The sequence below is a fragment of the Pagrus major genome, chromosome 16 (genome assembly GCF_040436345.1).
Source record: "Pagrus major chromosome 16, Pma_NU_1.0".
NCBI lineage: Eukaryota > Metazoa > Chordata > Actinopteri > Spariformes > Sparidae > Pagrus > Pagrus major.
Genome location: NC_133230.1, coordinates 28,635,657 through 28,657,307, shown reverse-complemented (window position 1 = coordinate 28,657,307; position 21,651 = coordinate 28,635,657). Strand labels below are relative to the sequence as shown.

At 41.3% G+C, this 21,651-nt stretch overlaps 3 protein-coding genes across 3 annotated transcripts; 2 read left to right on the top strand and 1 right to left on the bottom strand.

Annotated features, from left to right (window-relative positions):
- The first annotated feature begins 90 nt into the window (after nucleotides 1-90).
- Nucleotides 91-10,575, top strand: prorp (protein only RNase P catalytic subunit). The gene is made up of 10 exons (XM_073484496.1): nucleotides 91-901; nucleotides 1,065-1,206; nucleotides 1,289-1,523; nucleotides 1,616-1,920; nucleotides 2,368-2,415; nucleotides 2,564-2,696; nucleotides 8,079-8,189; nucleotides 9,768-9,916; nucleotides 10,083-10,281; nucleotides 10,375-10,575. The coding sequence occupies exons 1-10, from the start codon at nucleotides 475-477 to the stop codon at nucleotides 10,501-10,503; spliced, it is 1,878 nt and encodes a 625-aa protein (XP_073340597.1). The 5' UTR covers nucleotides 91-474; the 3' UTR covers nucleotides 10,504-10,575.
- A 193-nt stretch (nucleotides 10,576-10,768) lies between these two features.
- Nucleotides 10,769-15,612, top strand: psma6a (proteasome 20S subunit alpha 6a). Its single transcript, XM_073484309.1, has 7 exons — nucleotides 10,769-10,921; nucleotides 11,623-11,717; nucleotides 11,845-11,926; nucleotides 12,483-12,638; nucleotides 13,089-13,267; nucleotides 14,114-14,208; nucleotides 14,699-15,612. The coding sequence occupies exons 1-7, from the start codon at nucleotides 10,846-10,848 to the stop codon at nucleotides 14,754-14,756; spliced, it is 741 nt and encodes a 246-aa protein (XP_073340410.1). The 5' UTR covers nucleotides 10,769-10,845; the 3' UTR covers nucleotides 14,757-15,612.
- Nucleotides 15,613-17,306: 1,694 nt separating this feature from the next.
- On the bottom strand, nucleotides 17,307-21,383 carry nfkbiab (nuclear factor of kappa light polypeptide gene enhancer in B-cells inhibitor, alpha b). The gene is made up of 6 exons (XM_073484175.1): nucleotides 21,083-21,383; nucleotides 19,701-19,806; nucleotides 19,283-19,493; nucleotides 18,391-18,479; nucleotides 17,988-18,248; nucleotides 17,307-17,889 (listed from the first exon to the last, which is right to left on the bottom strand). The coding sequence occupies exons 1-6, from the start codon at nucleotides 21,328-21,330 to the stop codon at nucleotides 17,854-17,856; spliced, it is 951 nt and encodes a 316-aa protein (XP_073340276.1). The 5' UTR covers nucleotides 21,331-21,383; the 3' UTR covers nucleotides 17,307-17,853.
- Nucleotides 21,384-21,651: the final 268 nt, after the last annotated feature.

The window sequence follows — 21,651 nt, the reverse complement described above, 5'->3', positions numbered from 1 at the left end:
AAAACCAAATAGCTTGTTCCGGTCGTCCTCTGGTTAACTTTACAAACTTGATGCAGTTGACAAACGGAGCTGTCGAGCGATGATGACGTCAAAGTGTGCGACTCGAGACATGCCTACAGTTGTGTTTTTGACCATGAAGTTGTAGAAGGAAAGAGGCTGTTGATGGTTAGTTAAATAAATATGGATATCGAGGTGAAGGGTGAGTCGAAACTAAAGGTTTATAGAGCCAATGAGAGAGTGATAGTTGTGTTTAGGTAACTACTGGTATTTGGAAACAGCGATGTTAACTGACTAGTGTCACAGTTTAGTGATTCATGCAACGAACAGCATGTGTTTTGTGGTTGGAAAATAAGTGTCGGTAAAGTTTGTAAGTTAAGGATAATTGCTGATTTATAACTGAAGTGAAGGAGAAGATAAGTGAATAACCTAACTCTATATTCAGTTCTCACAAGGCCAGAGGTTAAACATCCTAACATGGGCTCCACCCTGATATTAACAGTCAGAATATGCCACAGACCCTTGCAGCCTTTCTTTCACCAAGGAAGTTCAGCTTTCACCACACTGAAGACTTCTCTGTGTAAGTCATCACAGCAGCCTCTGTCGGCACGCTTTTTGTGCACTAGAGACACGAACCTCAACCCAGGTGTTAGACAGGCAGACAGAAGGAACAGTGGACAGGGAGGAGTAAAAAACACCACCATCAGACGTAGGGAAGAGGAATCTTGGGATGATGCTGTCAAGGGAAGAGGTAAGACCTCCACTCTTCGACAGAGACCTTCCTTCCCCAAATCTGTGTTTGCTGCTGGGACAGCAAAGAGGACGGCAGAGATGATGATGAGGAAACCCGCTCTAGTCTCTCAGGATGAAGAGGAGCCTGAAGGGAGGGTGACTAGAGGAGCAGGTCAGACCTTTTTTTGGATCAAGTTAGTTAAAGTAATGTGCAGAAATCATTTGGACTGAAATTATGTTTTTCTAAGACCGTATAAAGTCTAAATGACTCTGTGGAAGTGTGTGGGAATCATTGTTTCAGTTTCCTTCACTGATGCATGAATGTTTTTTGACAGGGAAGGTAGAGCCTCCTGAACGGCCGTTATCTGCTGCAGAGTGGAGGAAGCTGAAGGAGTCGTCTCTGGGAAATTCTCAACGCTTTGAAATCCAGATGATGCTGGCATTGTTCTCCTCCCAGGCAGAGCTGGATATCGCCAAGTGAGAAATTAATTGTAAATAGCAAGAAATATCAGTAAAGCTTGTGTATGTAACAAACATGTACTGCACCTTTCTGCCACAGGTCCCTGTTGACTTTTGTAGCCATGGAAACAGGGACGCTACCTTATGAGCTCCTCCTACGGTACCTGACGCTGTGTGTGAGTGGCGGCCATGACGCTGAGGTGTTTGATGTCTATGACATCATGCGTGGAAGTTTCGCTTCTCTGGACACAGGAGCCTCCAGCCTCTTCATCAAGTCCTTCAGCCGGACAGCAAGGTGGAGGGAGGCTGTCAACATCCTGACCGAGCTTAAGAAGGTTGTTGTAGCAATCTTAGTGAACTCCTATTGGAGATGAAGGACATGACATCACTACTCTATCATCACCTGGTTTTACTGTTGCCCTAACAGGTCTTTTCCCCATCAACACGCAATTATGGCGATGTCATCTCAGCAGCAATGTTACACGGTGACACTACCACTGCCTGGGCTCTTTATGATGAATTAATTGAAAAGGGGCTAAGCCCACACCAGGAGACCTGGGATGCTCTGTTTAAGGGAGTGAGGAAGACTGAGGAGGAAAACAGGAAAGAAGCAGAGGCCATGTCTCAGTCTGAGCACCAGGAGAAGCTGCTGGAGATTCTGCTCTACATGAGGAACAATCAGATTTACCCCCAAAACAGCCTCGCCAGCAGCATCAAGACCTGGTTTGAGAGGTACAAAAGAGTGATAAAGATTCTGAGGGTCAGGGGGGAAACTGAGGCTGGATGCACTTTATACTATTTCCTGAATAATGAGTGTCGGTTCTCTCAACTGTGGCAACATCTTTTATCATGATATCATTTGCCCAAAAAACGTCTATCAGAATGAAACACAACAGATATTATGTACAATAATGTGTCAATAAACATTTGGGGAACAGTCATATATTTAGATTCAACTTCTGAATACATTTTAAGTGATTTGGCTTCTTTCTTTACTTTGTTTTTGTACTGATAAAAAAAACAAAAACACGATACAATTTAAAAGTAGCTTTATTCCCCAAAGTAATTTTCCCTTGTCTGTATGAACTAAACATGATCTCATTCCCTTCTATTTTTATCCACTTTAACTTGTCACTCTCATTTCTCTGTTCTCTGTCTGTCTCTTCCTCCCTGTCTCAGTCTCACAGGGCAAAGATGGACAGGAAGTTGGACCAGGGCCACCCCAAAGTAATTACTCCACCTTCTACCTCATCATGAATCTTTACAGCGGTTTATGTGTTTTCATCCATATTTGTGCAAGGGCTGAGCTGTATGTTTTGTATGCATATATGTATCATTTGTGTGTGTGTGTGTGTTTGTGTGTGTGTTTGTTAAGGGGTGTTTGTGGGTGTTGTGGGTCTGAGTTAGAGTCCATCCAGCTGACTGCTGAGGAGTACCAACAACTGAAAGACAGAGTGATGACTGACATCATTCAGGGACGAGATGTTTTCAACAAGACTACACCGGAGGTACACACAAAACACACACACACATGCTAATCAGGGTTTCCAGTTAAAAACTATTAAGTATTGATTAATTATTCAAATCTAGGGTCATAATAAGAAGCATGCCAGTAGCTTAAATACACCTCTAGTAGGACTTGAAGACATAGTATTTAGGTTTATTGTTTACTTAATTTCATTGTACGCAGATTATTTACAATATATCTTGTGATATTAAGTGCTATTAATTGATTTGCACTTGCAGTTTGTCCATTCAATGTGATTAACATTCATATTAATTAATACTGGACATGATTACATTGTACTCAGTCAGTTTTTGTTTTTTTTAATAATTGGAAATAATGAATTTTAGATAACAATCCATGTTGCTAATGTGTCAAATGGCCTTTCTAAACACCAAATCAGATATCTATTTTAAGGCCTATCTGTCACAGCATGTTACAGTGGCTTTCTAGCTCCCTCTCTCTAACTTCTGCTAGATGGCGTCCTTGGTACACATGCAACACTAGGCTGTTTGAGGTTGAGTTGAACCCGCCAGTACATGTTTTCATTATCTGGATGAGAGTCAAGCAGCCAAATAACAGATCTTATTGTGATGCACTTTAAGGAGTTGTTTTAAAGGAAGTTAAGTTTAGCATTTGACAAAACTTTAATGATTAATGTCTCAGGACTGGGATGACTTCGCTATTTAGTGCCCAGTCATCTCTTTTCTGTCTGTTTGTTGGTAAAGCCATTCAGACACTTGCTGAGTACAGCTATTTAGTAATTGTTTTTTTTACTCCTATGTTTGCTAGCAGAACATTTTCATAGACAACAATCCCATTTAATTAATAATTAACATAACTCACAATTTTCTTAGAAACAAAAAACATAGATTAAAGTTATAGATTGACATTTGTGGAAATATTCTTATTTGGTTTCTTCCCAAGAGTTAAATGAAACGACTGATACCACTCTCATATCTGTCCCATAAATAAGTATCTAGCACGAGCAGTTGGTTAGCTCAGCAAAAAGACTGGAAACAGGTTGTCTGACTTTTTTAGTTTTTTAGTTTAGTTTAGTTTATTTGCATTGACAATGCACATTAATTAACATGAGCACCAAAGTCTATCATGTAAATGTGATGACTTAATATTTGACAGGAATGAGAGTGGTATCAGTCTACTCAATAATTGTCTGCAACCAAGCGAATAATTTCCAAATAGGTCAACCTATTCATTCAAGGTAAAATATTCTGCTGCTTTGTGCAGTTGGTTGTTAATATTCTACATTAAATATAAAATGAAAATGAGCCATCACTGTTTCTTGCATGTGCACTGTATGTGAATTGTAATGTACTGGCTGTATAATGACAATGACAGTAAACTTAAAAACAAGGTTATTCACCTGAAATAGTTCCAAAAAGATACTTGGCAACATCAGTAACACATTGTTAATAACATGTCACATTAAATTTATGAACACAGAGAAGGTTTGCATGCGGTCCTTTGTGTTTTTCGGTAGTCAGGGGGAGTTTGTTGGTGCAACTGTTAGTTAAATTGAGGGGATTTCCAGCGTGTGGAGCACCATGAGAATCTGGAACACAAACTACCTCACGCCAGGGAGGCAGACCGAGGAAGGCAGTCAGACAGACAGACATCCTGTTTTAACTCGACTTGATTAATTCCCAATTGAAGGCAATTGATTTTAAGGGCAATCAGAGTGCTACAGACAACAGTGAAGCAACAGATGCAGGCAGGGACGGAGACAGATGGAGGAAGAGAGGCAGGGCGTCGATACGAAGAGGAAGAGGAGCCGTGTTTGTCTGCGGTGAATCAGAGATAGATGCTGAGACACAAAGCAGACAGAGATCAAGTCATGCATTTTAACACTACAGTGAGTGACCAGAAAAATAGAAACCTCTGTGCAATTTAATGCAAACTAACAGAAAAGCCATTTTATATCAGCTTTTTGAAACTAGTATGTTTAACTGCTCTCTGACACACAATTTCAACAAAATTTCTTAGGCTGTAGATTTCAGTGATGATGTATTGCCTTGCGTCACATGAAAGGCAATTTCTAATATTTTTGTTCACACCTATGCCGAAAACAAAAACCAGAACATTTTTAAGAGGTGGCATTTTTGTTGTTCTGTTGCATTACATTAGACCCCAGTACATTTGCCTCTGTCTTTTTCAGCTGCATGCTGTTGGAGCTAAGTAACCTTCCAGCACACAATATGTGATATGTGTATGTTAAATGTATGTGTTCATTTTTTAGGCCAGTTGAACATATTTCAGCACAGTTAGGCCTACATGCCTCAAATACAAAAACAAGAAGAGAAGTTTGGTCTATTTTTAGCATTTTGACAACTGCAACATGGACCTTCTCACAACAGAGCCTTCTGCTTTTTTATCTGAACCCATTTCCCAATCACAGGAAACAGAATAATACTACAATGCTTTCTCTTTTTGTGATCTGGTATTACTGCTGCTGATAGCAATCACTTATACCAAACACTTTGGGATTCTCTCTTCTCTTGATTGAAATTTGGATAAAACATTTGCCCCGAAATTTAGCAAGTTATAATTTAAAGAGCACAGATATGTGATGGTAATATAATAATGAACATGCTTATCTTTAATATGATGCTAAGTAATGCAGCCTATACTAGGCTCTACTGTATGTGCAGAGAGGATTTTTCCTCAGTATAGAAGTTTGAATTGCAGTAGCACATTATGATGTGGTATAATGTATAAAATGATGGGGTTAAACAAACATGCTGCTCACTGTGTTAGCTTGGTATAGATACTAACATGTATGGTTTTAGTCATATTTATTTCAAACATTACCTGTGACATAACTTTACTTAAATGTGGATTCTCAAATATAAAATGTTTATTTAATGCATAATCTTGGATGTTATCATACAAATAAACCAAATATATGTATAACCAAAGGTGGACTTGATACAATAAGTGTTAAACTCAGCAGGAAGTTCCTATTTAAGTGTTTGAATGAAAATGAATAGATTTAATTATAGCCTGAATCCTGCAGTCAGTTATGTTTTGTTGTATTTTGATTTTGTACATCGTTGGTAATGGCGTATGTTGTTTACAGGATACTATCGCCCTTTGTGTAATAATGAGCGGCACTGTAAGATATGTATGCAGGTGCAAATGTGTGTGTGTGTGTGTGTGTGTGTGTGTGTGTGTGTGTGTGTGTGTGTTTTAAGCAGTCATATTATCCACAGCGGCACAATGAGCTGGTTTCACATATCAGCTCTGGAAAGTCCCTGGATAATTATACTGGACTTTCTCTCTTCCTCCGTCTCCTGCTCTCTTTTCTCTTTCTTTTTATCTGACAATTACATCTATTTATTTCTGTTTTTTTTTCTTTTTTTGCACCCTTTCTTCATCGTAACACACGACACACATACATCTGTCCATCAACCCTCAGTCTTTTTCTCTAGTTCCTTTTGCCATCTCACCCAAAACAAAAAACAATCTCCCCCACCTCAACCAAGACCAGCCTACAAGGTGAAACTACACGGCTGTGGTAGGGTTAGTTATGGTTCCATACTGTACGTGTGGGCATGTGTTGGTTGAATTAAAGCAATCAAAACAGATACCGAAGCGTCAACAAGGTTTGGCAGACGTTTAATCCGGAGAACAGTTCCATCAGAGGAGGAATATTACAGCCTTTTTTACATTTTGATTATCACATTTTGATTGTGCATCTGTGACAGTGTGCACATAGTCAAGTTTCAAGTCTAGGGGAATTCACAGCAACCTATTTCCATACTGCCGCTATCTAAAAGCGAAAGTACTAACACTGTTCACGTGCTGGAGGCCTATATAGTGACTAGAGTGATGAAGCCTTCCTCATTCCCTGCAGTGCAAAAGAAAACGTGTGGTTTTCATAGACTATTGGCTGTATTTTTAGGTGCTGAAGTTATAAAAAAGTTAAGTTTAGGACAGACATCGAGCACCTGCAGCCACATTAGACTTTGTACTTACATACTGTACATTAGCCCCATTAGAGGAAGTTAGTGTGAGTATTAGACTGTGAAAATAAAGTGTGACTTAATGTAGTACAAACACTAGAGCTGAGAGACAGCTGACAGTAGCACACTTATGTACATTTTGTCATCAGATCATTAGTCTGCAATGTGTTCTGTCAGTTAAGCGGCCAGCTGGCACTCAGCCATCTCAGTGACGAGAAGGAAAGTCCAGGTAGATTTATTACTGGCAGCCCTTTGATCAGTCAGTGAGACAATCAGCCAACCATCAGACCAGCGGACTCACAGGTGGAGTTCAGTTGCGTTCCTCGACCATAATGAGGAACAAGCCCCTGATGTTGTTCTTTGATTGATCTGCAGACTTTTCCTGTAAATTTTCAGTACTGCACATATTAAGTCACACATCCAGTTAACTAGCCAGTCAAACTGTCAGCTTTTAAGGCTGCCGCATTTTCTGGAAATGAGCAGGTCTGCCTTTATACCCAAATCTAACTTGACGTCAATAGTCTGATTTTGACTAAGATAATGCGATGAGTAGACATCGAACACACATGCTTAGAAGTCGATATGGAAATGTCCATGTGTATTGTCTGCTTTTGCCTGTCTGCTGCTTTTTATTCACCTAAAAGAAAAATGTTAGAGTAAATTTTGTGAATGCTTTCTGGACTTATTTGTGAATTTATTGGACTTTTGCTCCGGGCTAGTAGTGCACTAAAATGCTTAGAAAAGACTAAACAGGTCTAATATATAGGCAACAGTTAGAGCACATTCTTAACTTTGCTTTGCCCAAATCAAGAACTGCAACATTTCATGGCCACGTTGTTTCATAATTCAGCCATGCTAGCAGAATGGCTCTGTCCACCATTTTGGACCAGATTGAAATATCTCAACATCTATTTGCCATGAAACTTTTTAAGGACATTCCCCAGTGGATGAATCACTAACATCCTGCTGACTTTGGTGATCCCGACTTTTCCCTGTGGACCACTAGCAGGTCAAATTCATCACATATTCAGTGAAATATCTCCACATCTACTAAATGGATTGGACTAAAACTTCATGAGCCCCTGAGGATGAATTATAATACATTTGGTGATCCACTTTTCCTCTCGTGCCACTATGAATTCAGATTTTTTAGAAGCTTCTGTTACCATCCACACACGACTATTAAATATCCTGAGCTCCTATGGTTAAATAGCAAAAAGCAGTAATGTGGTGAAGTGTAAACTGAAGTGTATTTGTACAATATGGCACAATATCCAGGAATGATGTGCCTTTCTTTATCTGTTTCTTTCTATCTACTCCTTCACTGGCCTATTTTTTGTTCAGTATGTTGCTCTCTATCTCTATCTCTGTGTTCATTTCTTTCTGTTTATGTGTCTGTTCAGGAGTTGGAGAGGTTCAAGACATTTGTGAAGAGGAAGCCAGCTTTTGATGTGGTCGTAGATGGATTAAATGTAGCAAATATCAACAAGGACAAAGCCAAGCAGTCAGAGACGGTAAGAAAACAAACAGACAGACGCATGTGCAAACAGTGATATAAATAAGGTTTAAGTTAAATATTGTACGGTGTCTACGAGTCCAACGGTGCAAATTCAGAATCATATCTGCAAATGCAGACACACAGTTTTACAGTCTAGATTTGAGTGGTATCTTCCTACATGTATGTCTGTCCAACTCAGGGGCTTTTCTGACGGTTGCACAATGACTAACCCTGCCGTGTGCGTGAGTAGATGTGTGTAGGAAGCGCCGCTATAACTGGCCAATACCTGATTTTAATAACACCTAGTCTGCTTGTGTGCCCACATCTGTCTGTCTATCAGGATGTGAGTGTCAACGGTCTCTCTGCATTAAAATATGTCACATCTTTCTCAAAGTGGCTGCAAGACAAAGGGAAGCACACACAGACAAACCTATTTCCCTATCTGGTCATCTAGTTCATGGGAAAGCTGAATGAATAATTAAAATAAATGCAAAAGTCATGAAAATTTAGTGACAGAAACTGTTATTCAAACGGCTTCATGAAAGAAATCGGAGGTCAGCTACACAGTTATGTATGAGATATGAAAATACATGCTAAACATACGATGAACAGTCTGCTGCCTCACTATCGACGCTGAGCGGCTGTAATTTCACCCAGCAGCCATGCTTTGAGCTAAATGCTAATGACAGCATGCTAACATGCTCACAGTGACGATGCAAACACTGCTGCTAAGCAGGTCATTATCAAAAAACACAGTAAAAGTGCAATATTTGTCATGTTCACAACTAAACTTAAACTTAATTTGCTTATTAGCACTCAACACAAAGTACAGCTGCAGCTGATGGAGGTGCCAATAGTTTTGCAGGTATTTGGTCATAAAATAGCTCAGTCAGTGGATCATTGCCATCCATAGAGCCTCCCCACTAGAATAGCTAATAATTGTGAACATAACATATAACACAAGTTTAAGGTCATTATACGTGTACTACCCTTTTAAGGTCCAATAACACAAAATGATGACATCTTAAGGCTTCCCCAGGGCCCACAGACGCACTAAACATCTTAAGAATCAATTTCCCACATCTCATCACACAGCTCTATTTAACAAAACTCTTGGTTCAGTGCTACATAAGTAAAGAGTGGTAGCTCTGGCTGAGGCAATAAGTAGTTGACAGAAGTGCTCCATTGCATTATTAGTGAGAGAGGTACAGTAATTAGTTTCAGCCATATCTAAGAGTCCACTCAGAAACAACTTACAGATGTTCTTCCTGTTCCTTTGACTTGTATAAAAAGACATCCAAAAAGCATGACTTGGGGTGTGGTCACTTAGATAGGCCTGCATATCTGTAATACTGTGATTTTGTTGCATGTTGTTGCTATGCAACTTACAAAACCTATTCCAGTTCACTTGTATAACTCTTTTGTCTATCCTTTTAACACATAATTACATGTTATAGGATCTACCACACACACGCAAACTGTCTTAAACTTGTATTAGTCATCTATCTGCTTCATGCTGGCGTCTCGGCCGGTATTTGTGTTATTAGATATTCATGTATTCAAAGTATTGAGGTGTTTGCATGTGTGTTTTCAGTTGCTGGCGGTGGTGTCAGAGCTGGAGCGTCAGGGCCACACTATTCTGGTGTTGGGGAGGAAACACATGCTGCGGCCGTCCAGATTCTGGGAGAGACACGACATGGACCTCATCCGGCAGAAAGCTCATTGCTTCTTCACTGAAAACATGTGAGCACCTGATGATAAAAAAAACATCATACGGAATATACTCCGCAGAAAACACATAAAACACAGCAGTTATTTTGTTATTAGGATTTTTTTTTATGATTGTTGTATTCAGCAGTGCCTCTTTTTTATCAACAACCTTACACCTTTTGGTCTGTGTGTCTGTCAGTTCGGAGGACGACCCCTTCTTGCTGTATGCCACTTTACATTCTGGGAACCACTGTAAGTTTGTGAGCAGGGACCTCATGAGGGACCACAAGGCCTGCCTGCCAGACGGAGCCACCAGACGCCTCTTCTTCAAATGGCAGAGAGGCCACCAGCTGGTAGTGGATGGACACGTCGCAGCCGGCAGGAGAGTCCGATTTCTGGTGAGGAAGAGAAAGGAGCAGGCAGAGGTGTGAGGGGAGAGGGCTGAAGGAAGAAGCATATGAATTAACTGTCTGTATCTGTGTTGTGTTTAGAGTATTCCCAACTATGACACCATTGTCCAGACTTCAGCGGACTCGTGGCACCTTCCCTACGACGACACAGAGGACAGGAGCACCTATGAAGTACCACAAAGATGGCTCTGCCTCACCAGAAAGCACTGAGCATCCACACTCCTAACTCATATGCTTTGATTATGACTACGGACCTGTAAATAAAACATTTACCACATATAACTAACTGGTCTTTGCTTTTTAATGTGACTTTAAAACATGGGGAAAATATTCCTTTAAAAATAATGACAATCATAAACAAAGTGCAAAGGAGCAGAAGGTTGTATTCAGTGGTGACGTCTGTAAACTACAAAGCTGACCCGGAAGTGAAAGCCTTCAAACGGACCAATCACATCCGGTAGTAGATGTTAGGCATGTTTTGGCTCTGTTTCCTCTCAGTTTAGTTTCAATTTCAGTCTAAACCAGTGTTTATCTCAATTATTTCCTGCTGTCATGTCTCGGGGGTCAAGCGCAGGGTTTGACCGCCATATCACCATCTTCTCTCCGGAGGGAAGACTCTACCAAGTCGGTAAGAAGAGAAAGAAAGGAACAAAACTCAACCTGCTCTGTCATCACTACTAGCTAACAGGCTAACATTAGCTAGCAGCCTTTGTACAGCCCATTCATAGTTCAGTGTTATTAAGGAAAAACTTCTCAAGTAAATCGTGCTACTGTCAGTATGTAGCTTATTTAATATATGATTAACCTTGAATTGAATATAGTAAAGTAATAATTAACTATATTAACCAGGTACGTGTTGTTCCATTTGCTTCAGCTAACTTAGCTAGGTTAATTTAGCTGTGGTGTGCTAACATAAGTAAATAATTAAATTAGACAAATATTTTTATTGGAATTTATTTAACCTTTTTATTCAGCTACTACAGAAGGCAGTTATTTAGCACTCTTTACTATTTACCTCAACCCCAGTTTCCATCAGTCATTCTCTTGAACGAGTCGTTATAACTGAGCTGCATTAGTTGTTAGCCTCAGACCTCAGACAAACCTTATCGAAACACATCCTGGGAAAATAATATAATGCTACTATTCATATATGGCAAAGGTATATATGGTGTTATACTTAGATAGATATATCGTGTGAATGTTAAATTACATGCAAAACAACCAGGTAGCTTGATTACTGCCTTTTAGAAAAGTTTTCTTACATTGATGAAAAGTTTGAAGTGCACACTTGTAACTCATGAGTTTATTTTTCCTTTTGTCTGTCTTCAGAGTATGCTTTCAAAGCCATCAACCAGGGGGGACTGACCTCTGTAGCAGTCAGAGGGAAGGATTGTGTTGTGGTTGTCACACAAAAGAAAGTCCCAGTCAGTATACACAAAAACACGATAAACACTCAGTAGTTTGTGTTTCTGTGTCTTCACCAAGCACAGATGATTATGGTTGGAGTACATGTGTGGTGTACATTACTCTTTTGTCTTCCATTTTTCTCAGGACAAGTTGCTGGATGCCGCAACAGTCACACATCTGTTCAAAATTACAGAGAACATTGGCTGCGTTTTGACTGGCATGACTGGTAAGCAATGTCTTGTCCAACTAATGTCGAATACCCACAACTTTGAGCCATAGAAAGATTGAGTATTTAAAGTTTCTGTCAAGGCTAACTGTAACGAGCTCCTGCAGACTGTTTGTTACCTTATTGTCATGTCGCTCATGTTGTTATTTTGGGCTAGAAATGCATCAGTCAGCAAAGTTTTCAGACATTTTTCAGAACTGGAGAATCATCAAGAGAGTGCAATTTTAGTCAAGGGGCCATCTCTTGTTACAGATGAACATTGCATAATAATTGTCAGCAAAACTACCTATCCAGTTTTAAAAAGTGGTAAGACATGACACGTTATGAGTTGCAAATGCATTGTAGCCAGCTAAATGAAAAACTAATCCTCTATCCTGTATCTCAAAAAGCTGAATTATCAGCACTAGTACTCCTGTCGTATCATAGATCCTTTTAGTTGAAGTTTCTTTTTGCTTAAAAAGCTGAAGCAACTTGCTTGTTTATCATTCATTCCTGTATGTCTTTTATTAAATTCATTTGAGTGAAATACTTATTTTGTGCTTCATCTTCCCTCCAGCTGACAGCAGGTCTCAGGTGCAGAGGGCACGGTATGAAGCAGCTAACTGGATGTACAAGTATGGCTATGAGATCCCTGTGGACATGCTGTGCAAACGCATGGCTGACATCTCCCAAGTGTACACGCAGAATGCTGAGATGAGGCCGCTAGGCTGCTGTGAGTATTGTGTATTTGTGTTTGAGCACAACAGCAACGTGTCCTTATGGTTGTTTATGTTATAAGGGGTTTTAACCAAAAGCAACCTGTTAAAATGTTTAAAAATTTCCAAAATAATACTTTCCTCCATGACCGGAGCTGGTGAATGCTTATATTTCAGCAATATTAAGAGTGTTATTAGTATGGAAAGTATGTGGGAGTTTCTGGGGGTTTTCAACACAGCTTGATTTTGAATATCAGAACAAAATCTGCATCTGCATTCTGCATCTCCAATTCACATATCTTTGAAAACAAATGTTGGTCATCCCCCCCTTATTTTAACAAAAGTAAAATGTATTTTTCAAGTTCTGTTAAGAGCATCGTCAAGACGTTTAATAGAAGAAAATGCCTCTTTTTCTTTGATTCTCATGTCCTGTCTTCATTCCCCTCTACCCTGCATCCTTCCTCCAGGTATGATTGTGGTCGGACTGGATGAAGAGTTGGGTCCGCAGCTGTTTAAGTGTGATCCAGCGGGCTACTACTGTGGCTTTAAAGCCACAGCAGCTGGAGTCAAACAGACTGAGGCCACCAGCTTCCTGGAGAAAAAAGTCAAGAAGAAACTGGATTGGACCTATGAGCAGACTATAGAGGTAGGGTACACATATACACACATATCCTTATAAAATATACACAAAGAATGAGGGTAATCATATCCCATGCTTGTTATAGAACTGTTGTATATTCAGATTCATATTGCCACATTGGAATTTTGTCCTAAAGCAACCCTGCTGATTAAGATTGTGGGTGTCGGTCAACTCAGTTATATTACATTATATTACATGGCAGGGTTGCCACTTATAACATTTCTGGAATGTCATGAAATGTCTCAGGCTGGGAAAGTCGTGGAGTTTTCTTTGGATGTCTGAAATTTTCAGGGAGTTCACACCAGTTGAGTCACTTTACTAGCTGCATTACTCTCTTTTTGAAAACGAGTGAAAACCAAACTGTTGCAGCCATCTTAGGAATGAATATGTAAAGTATTGGTGTAGGTATACAAATCAGGGACAGTAAGAAGTATATACGATCTATCTTATATAAACTGATCTGCTATTTCCTTTTTTAAAATATAGGTATAGGTATTGATGTTGGTAGACAAAGAGAGCAGGTGAACAAGCATGTGCCATGCCTGTATTTATTTTTTAAGAAAAATTAACTGTATTGCTGTCAAATGTGCACATGCGATAGAAGGCACACACACACAATCCACACTGATGCCGCGCACTGGTGTAAGCATAGACTTTCATTCACTCATTTATTCCTCCATTAACAAACACTAGTATTACTCATTATTTTCCATCCTTCTAAATGATTTCACGCTGTGAGCTTCTTGCTGTTTTTAAATGCATCACCACTCAGACTCAGGGATTTTAAACGTTCTTCACTTCCTCCACTTCCTGTCATGTTTCTCAACAACTGTCCCTCTCTTCTCAAAACAGACGGCTATCTCATGTCTGTCAACCGTTCTGTCCATCGACTTTAAGCCCTCAGAGCTGGAGGTTGGAGTTATCACTACACAGGAATCTAAATTCAAGTGAGTATTTTCCTGAGACAAAGAGAGAACATATACTGATAGCCAGGAATTAAGAATATAATCCTGGCCACATGTAAAATATACTGATAGCCAGGAATTAAGATAATCCTGGCCACATGTAAATGGTTTCACAGTCCAGGTGCTGCTATAAATGGGTTCTGCAGAATAAAAGTGAAGCGGGTCATTACTGAAAGAAATTTCCTGGATACATTTTACAAAGAAACAAAAAGAAAAAAATCCTCCAACAAATCATGCAGCTCAGAGCAGATACCATTGCTCCTGCCTTTAAAGCCTTGCAGAACTATTTTTTGAAAATTGATCAAAACAAGCACGTTTTGTAATGGAAATTCCCCAAACTAAAACCAGAAATTAGATCAAAGGAAGGGCTTACAAGTTTAAATGTGTTCTCAACATGTCCATCTGTGTGTTATGCCTACAAAATCCAGAACAACAAAAATTACGACCGTTAACTTGTGTGTTTTTGTTCCAGGATCCTGTCCGAGACTGAGATTGATGTTCACTTGGTGGCTTTGTCTGAGAGGGAGTGAGGAAAGTTGGCAGCCATTTTGCTGCGACAACAGAAAATCGTGTTTCCTCCACACAAAGGCCTTGTCCAGAAGTAATGTAAAGGAGGAGTTGGTATCATCTTGTTCAGAAGAGTGAGCTCGAGATAAACTAAAAACTGAACAATAAAGAACAATTTGGTCATTTTTATCAGGTGGGTGGAATACATTACCCATCTGCACCGGCACTTACCCCTCCTTCATCCTCTGGTCACACCCGGGACCTCACTGGACACCCTGTTCTCACATATTGACCCCTCCATTCATTTTCCTTCTCACCTCACTGAGACATCCTCACCACAGGCATCTGCCAGATGACACACAGCTTGGAAAGATGCTGGACATTCATATCTGTCAACATGAGTCGTTGGTCGCGGATGGTGTCAGCCATTGTTTCCTCTCTGGATAGAGCTTAGCCCAAATGACTTCAGTTGATGAGTGTGACATGAGCAGATTGGAGGACAGGGGTGTGGTACCACTACAACTACAGCACAATACCTCTTACTTTGTACGGACTTGGTGGTCCTGCAGCTTCTTGAGTCACTGTGTTCAATCAGTGCTTCAAATCTTTACTCAGGGCTGCCACAACGTGTATCTCTCTCATTTTATTCATCTGCTTTAAAGTCTCCTCTGATGTTTATGCTCTAAAGTACTTTGTGATAAAAACCCAGGGAACAGCTGTGGGAATTCTCCCGTTGCGACAGTCATCGTCACACCCCTGCTGAGGTCCGCTCAGGTCAACGAGTCTCTAATTATTTCATCCTCTCCCTTGTGTTTTGATCCTCCTCCTCTCTGCTGTACATTACTGCTCTTCTATTAAACACAATGTTTTTATCGATTACTTGCGTTCCCTTGTGTCCTTTTCTTTGTAGAATTTAACCTTGTGATGCTCAATCAATTTCTATTTGTGCTGTTCTGGAAGGAGACAAATATTACCAGGTCCAACCTTAATACTGAGCTTTTGGGTGAGGTGGGTGAAGTGAGTCATGTGGAAAAACATTACTTTAAAAGCTGCACTGCTGGTATCATATTTTCATGTAAAACAGACTTTTAATGTCCCACTTTTGTTGGACAAAGATTGCACATATTTATCAGTTTTTGTTTTTGTCAGCTGCTTTTACTCTAAATTGTCAACCATGAGCAGCTTTTCAATGCAAAGCGTGGCAATCCGTTTAATTGAGAAGAAAAATGTTTGGCTTCTACACAAGAATCTAGGCCCTGATTAATAAGGGTCTTGCAAATATTTAAAATATATTAGTATTGTAGTATTATATTAGTATAATAGTATTAGTATTTTGTTGTACAGTCCACCACATTACAGATACTATTGTTTTATTATAGCGTTAATGGACAAGTTCAGCCAAAGCTGAAAATCCAGTCATTATTCACTAACCCTCCTGCAGATGACAAGTTTGGTGAAGTCCTCAAAACATTTTTGGAGCCTCACAGCAACACGGCATTGCAGCATTCTCCTAAACAACTGAAGTAGCTGGGGACTTGTTTTAAAATGTGAAAAAAGGCTGAAATCTTCACTGTAGCTGCTAACCTACAAGCGTCTAACAGTTTGGGATTCCAGAGACTTGGATTGGATTGGCGTCCCCATCTTCTTCAGTTTTTTAGGAGAATGCCGCAATGTTGTTTTGCTGTGAAGCTCCACAAATGTTTTCTGAACCACAACATTTCACCTGTCATCCTTGACATGGTATTGAGTAGATAATGACAGAATTTTCATTTTTGGGTGAACTTATCCTTTAAGTATAATGTCTATTACAACTTAAATGTGAAGAGCATATCTATATGACAATCATAGAATTGCATAACTCTATTTAACATTGACTTTTGATGTTTTCTGAATTTTCAGTAAAACTCCCTTCCTCCCTGTTGCTCCGAACTTGACTGAAGCATCCTGTTATTCAGCGGAGATTCCCTTCTTTGGAGGAATAAGAGGCAGGAATGTTGCGAACAGCTGAGTGTTGTTCCTGGGAATTTCCTGTCCCTTCCCCCTTGGCTCCACCCTCCCAAAAACTTCCTGATTTAGAGGACCGAGCAATCAGCCTCATTACACACACACAATGTCCCTCCGCCTCTTATCTCTTTCTACGCAAACGCTGGGAGGAATTCAACTTGCCGACAGTTCCTCTTTCAGTGGAAACGAGTTGTCGGGTTATCAGCACTTCCCTGAATGACATGCATTACATGAAAATAAAGAGCCGTTCTGAACTTAGTCAGCTGTTACGCTTGGATGGAGGTATTTCTACAAGCACAGACGCACTGACGGCAGCATGAAGGCACATGGTTGAGGTTATTTCCCGTGTAATTGCAGCCTTGTAATATTGTCATGCGCTGTCGATTATATGCTGGAGTCTGTATGATCTTTATTGTGATACTACCAGAATTATGACATCTAATGTACACATGTGAAAGCATTCTCGTCCAAACTTAGTGCCTTGGTCGGCATCCAGCTGCAATTTTCCATTCACATGCTGTCTGTTTCCCCTTTACACTCCCCAATCCACAAATTTACTCACACAGGTGTTTACTGTTAAATATGAGTGTTTTTAATTTAACTGGAGTGTGCTGGACTGTTTGCTGCCTGACATATACAACCTGCTCAACTGTACACATTCACAGCTTCCATAAAAAATACATCTTGTATACACAGCATTTACAATATCATACAACAGAGCTGTTGCAGGTACGTCTGTGTGGATGGATGTTTTTTGTGACAAATGATTCGCAGGGTCCACAAAATACAAGCAATCCTCTTTATCATAAAGCGATCCCATCATAATGTGTCATGTGTTCACATCTCGGCGTGCGTTTGCTCTCCTGCAGCCTGGAGCAGACTCATCGGTTTATTCGACCATCAGTCTCCGTTTGGTTCTCCATTGCAGTTGCCTGTCCATCCGATTTGTCAGCGGTCACGCCCGCGGCGTGTCACCCACTCTACCGGGCTCATGTGACGTTTTTGCAGGAAGCAGTCGACATGCCGAGCCATTTCTCTTGTCCTTTACAGTCATCACCGCAGCCTCTGTAACTTCCCCCCTCTCTCTCTCTCTCTCTCTCTCTCTCTTGTTTCCTGCTAATGTCCATTCCACTGAATATCGTCATAACCCACCTAGAAACACACAGAGGACAGAAAAAATGGTTACACCCTGGCCGGAAAGCAACTTTTAACGTTAGAGTGGAATCTCCGCGTTTTCAACACACACACACCTCCTCATCAGACTCCTCCTCCTCCTCTTCCTCGCTGTCGTCCGATTCGCTGTCAGGAAGCTCCCTCAGGTCCGGTTTGGTCAGCGAGTACAGTTCTTTCCTGATGTCGTCATTGTCGCGGCCGTAGGTGAGGTGGAAGGGAGTGTGCCCTCCAGAGGTCAGGAGGTTGGGGTCTGCTCCTTTCTTCAGCAGCAGTTTGACCAGTGAGAAATTCTGCTGGTCCACGGCCAGGTGAAGTGCACCGCGACCATTACGCTGTTCCTGTAGGAAAGGAAGAGAACACGATGTAATTAGCACAGGGTGTAAATACAAAATAAAAGGGCTCAAGAGGGATTTATTTTAAATGTACATACATTTTGTGTAATTAGAGTGTGTATTCTCATTTGGTGTGTGTGTCGTTTACCTTTGCATTAACGTCAGCTCCTAGATCCACCATGTTCTCCACCAGTGAGAGGAAACCCTGAACTGAGGCCAGGTGGAGGCAGTTCTGACCTGTAAAAACATCAGAGAAAAGGGCTTAAGAGCTGACACCAGGCCACTTACTTCATACCTGCTGTTTTCAAAGAAAAGCCCGGGATCAAACGTGGGTCTATTAGCTATATGTGGATTTATATTAATCTGCCACGTTAACCCAGATTACTAAAGTCATTTTTATTTTATACAACAAATTAAGTTGGTTGGTCGGTTCCTCAAAGAAGTCTGCAAGCCAGCCAACAACGGCATACTTGAGACTTCAAAATGTCTACGCACAAGTCTAAAACTGAAATCCTGCACATTTAAATTTAGAGCCTCAGCGTCTAACATTATGTGCCATGTAATAGATGGGCTTTCAGCAGGATGTGATGGCGTGAATGGCTATGGCATTCCCCTTGCTTGCATAAATGTTTCCTTCCTCCTAACCATAGTGTTCAGGGATAATGGGCGGCAGAAATTTCTCTTCTCGTGCCCACCACTCCTTCTTTTAAATAGTAGCGGAGACAGGCAGCAGACTGGTCAGTGTCTCATCTGTTTCCATGCACCAAGGGTGGGCCACCACATAATGGAAATCACCACTACTACGGAATATATTATTATGATGTACAAACATTGAAATTTAGACCTGCCACTGCTAAATTCAAGCATATTTATTCCTGAACATGTAAACAACTGTAGTTATACTGTTGACAACTGAAGCCTTTATCAGAAATGTTTTCTTTGTGAAAACTTCAGGGTGTCCAAAGGGGGAATAGAACAGGAACAACTTCAAAACCACATCAGCTCAGGAGAGAAACACTGTTCTTGTCCTACAATCTCACCATGATAGTTGCAGGCAGCCATCACTGTGTGTAGATGCTCCGGCTGACAGTTCTGTGTGATGACGCTGAAGCATGGCAGGTTACCGTGGCGACAGGCGATGTGAAGAGGTGTGTCCCCGCTGTCGTCCACCAGCGTCGGGTCGCAGCCGGATACCAGGAGGCGCTGACACACGTCTGCTTGGTTTGTTATTACTGCTAAGTGGAGAGGAGTCTGGGATGGGAGGAAGTGAGGAGAAGACAGGTGAGTTACTGAGTCAGCAGACATTTTGATAGTAAAGACACAGTGTAATTTTTATTATTGCTACATCCTGGTGGAAAGGAGAGTCTAGATAGAGTAAGTAAACTGAATTAAGTGGAGGTGATTAAAGGCAGAGGGGAGGGGAGGATGAAGTCCTCCTCAGAGGCAGCTCTTTCATACCTGTCTCTGGTCATTCTGTGTGTTGAGGAAGTCTGTGTTCCTGGACAGGTCTATCATTGTTCTGATGTAGTCCTTGGCCTCGTGGATGATGGCCAGGTGGAGCAGCCTGTAGAGACAGAGAGAGGATAGAAAACCTGTTACAATGCACGTACACAACACAACCAAAGCTACAGGACAAAAGGAAGAATTTCCACAAGGAAGCAGTGACACAAAGTCACTTGACATTTAGTAGGCAAGAACAGCAAATACAGAACGTATAGAAAAGCAAGTTTTACTGTGTGCTAAATCAGGTGCAGGCTTCAATTCATTTATTATATAATTGCACAGAACGAGAAATCAGCCCTGAAAATGCTGAATACCCTATATCTGACTTTTACTGACGTCCTCTGAAGCAGAAAATAACCTCTCAATGCAGCTTCTCATATTAAATAATGTTTTTTTAAATCAATTTGTAAAAGAGCAGTTTTCCACTTGGTGTAAAGGGGATAATGTTCTGAGAATGCCATTACAATAAATCCATGTAAATAAATAAAGTTAACTCCTCTAGAAGCTGCTGATGAGCCGGTGCTCCCTTGCCCCCACACTGAGAGCCAGCCCTCTGGTGTGTGTCCTCTGGTTAAATCACTGAAACATGGTTTTATGCTTCACTGATTAATACGAGACAGCTGCGGTCTTCCGGACCATATCGATGAACCCACGTTGTTCATGTGTGCACTATATGAGACTCTGAGGCCACTGCAGAGCTCTGTGCGGAGTTAGAACTACATTTCCCGGTGGAAGAATTGCATTATAACAAGAATAACACTTGGAGTCATTCATAATGTTATTCCCCCTGGTTTTATAATAGTAACAACAAACCGCAGACACGTACTGCAGAGCAGAGTTTCGGCCTCAGCCTCCACAGACTTACGTTTGTGTTACTTAAGGTACTTTTTTCTACTTTTTTTCCTTCTTCTCGCTCCACGGGAGCGCGCTTCGGTCGGATTCCTTGGCGGCGCGCCCGGGACTTTCCCAGTCTGACCCGCGGCCATAGTAGATTCCCTGCTGATAATAGCCTTTTGTTTACGTCCAATACAGCCGTGTCTGGCCACAGCCAGTCCCGTTATCAAAACCGGACACCCGTTCTGTGTTTTAACACCGCAGCGGCGTACTTTTATAAGCCCCAATGCTTAGAAGTTAAGCCCCAGTGTGGACTTGGTTAGGCCCGGGCCTGTAAATTGTAATGACAAGCTAGAGGAAGACATTCCCCACAGGAAAGGATCAAATTACCTCCGAGAGCCAAGCTGGGCCTACTCAGGCGATACTACAAGCCAAGCTGTACCTACGAAGCTTATAAATACCCCCGTGCTCAACACTGTAACGTTATTCCCGGGCTAACTTACGTGTCTCCGTCCTCCGTGATCTGTGTTTTCCATTCGTGCAGCTCTCCGCTTACAGCCGGAGCTTGTTTGTGCTGCGGCGGCTCACATTCCAGCTGGAGCCGACGGATCTCGGCCGCCACAGCCTGGTACTCCTCCTCTTTCAGCGAGTCCAAGCCGCTGTCCAGCCGCTCATCTGTCGACTGCTTCCCTTCTTTAGACTCTCGGCTATAATCCATTTGGTTTAATATACTGGTCCGGTGGAGGTCCATGTTGGTTTGTTGTTCGAGACGAGGTGCGTGCGGATGTCTTCTGACGGAGCCGAGCAGCAGTCTGTAAATGCCCTCTGTGTGGCGGCTGCAGCGGGGCGGGGCTAACAACTAGGTGGGGGATTTCCACAAAACTGTCACTTAGAATAACACAGCATACAGATTGCTGGCTCCAGGAGGGGATTTCTATTGAGACACATAAATACACTCTTCAGTTTGTCACCAACAGAGCAAAGTACTTTTGCAGGCTACATTTGCTGCATATAAAGTACACATTTCTGCAGTATGTCAGGCCTCGTGTAAGAGTTTTCAAATACAACACAT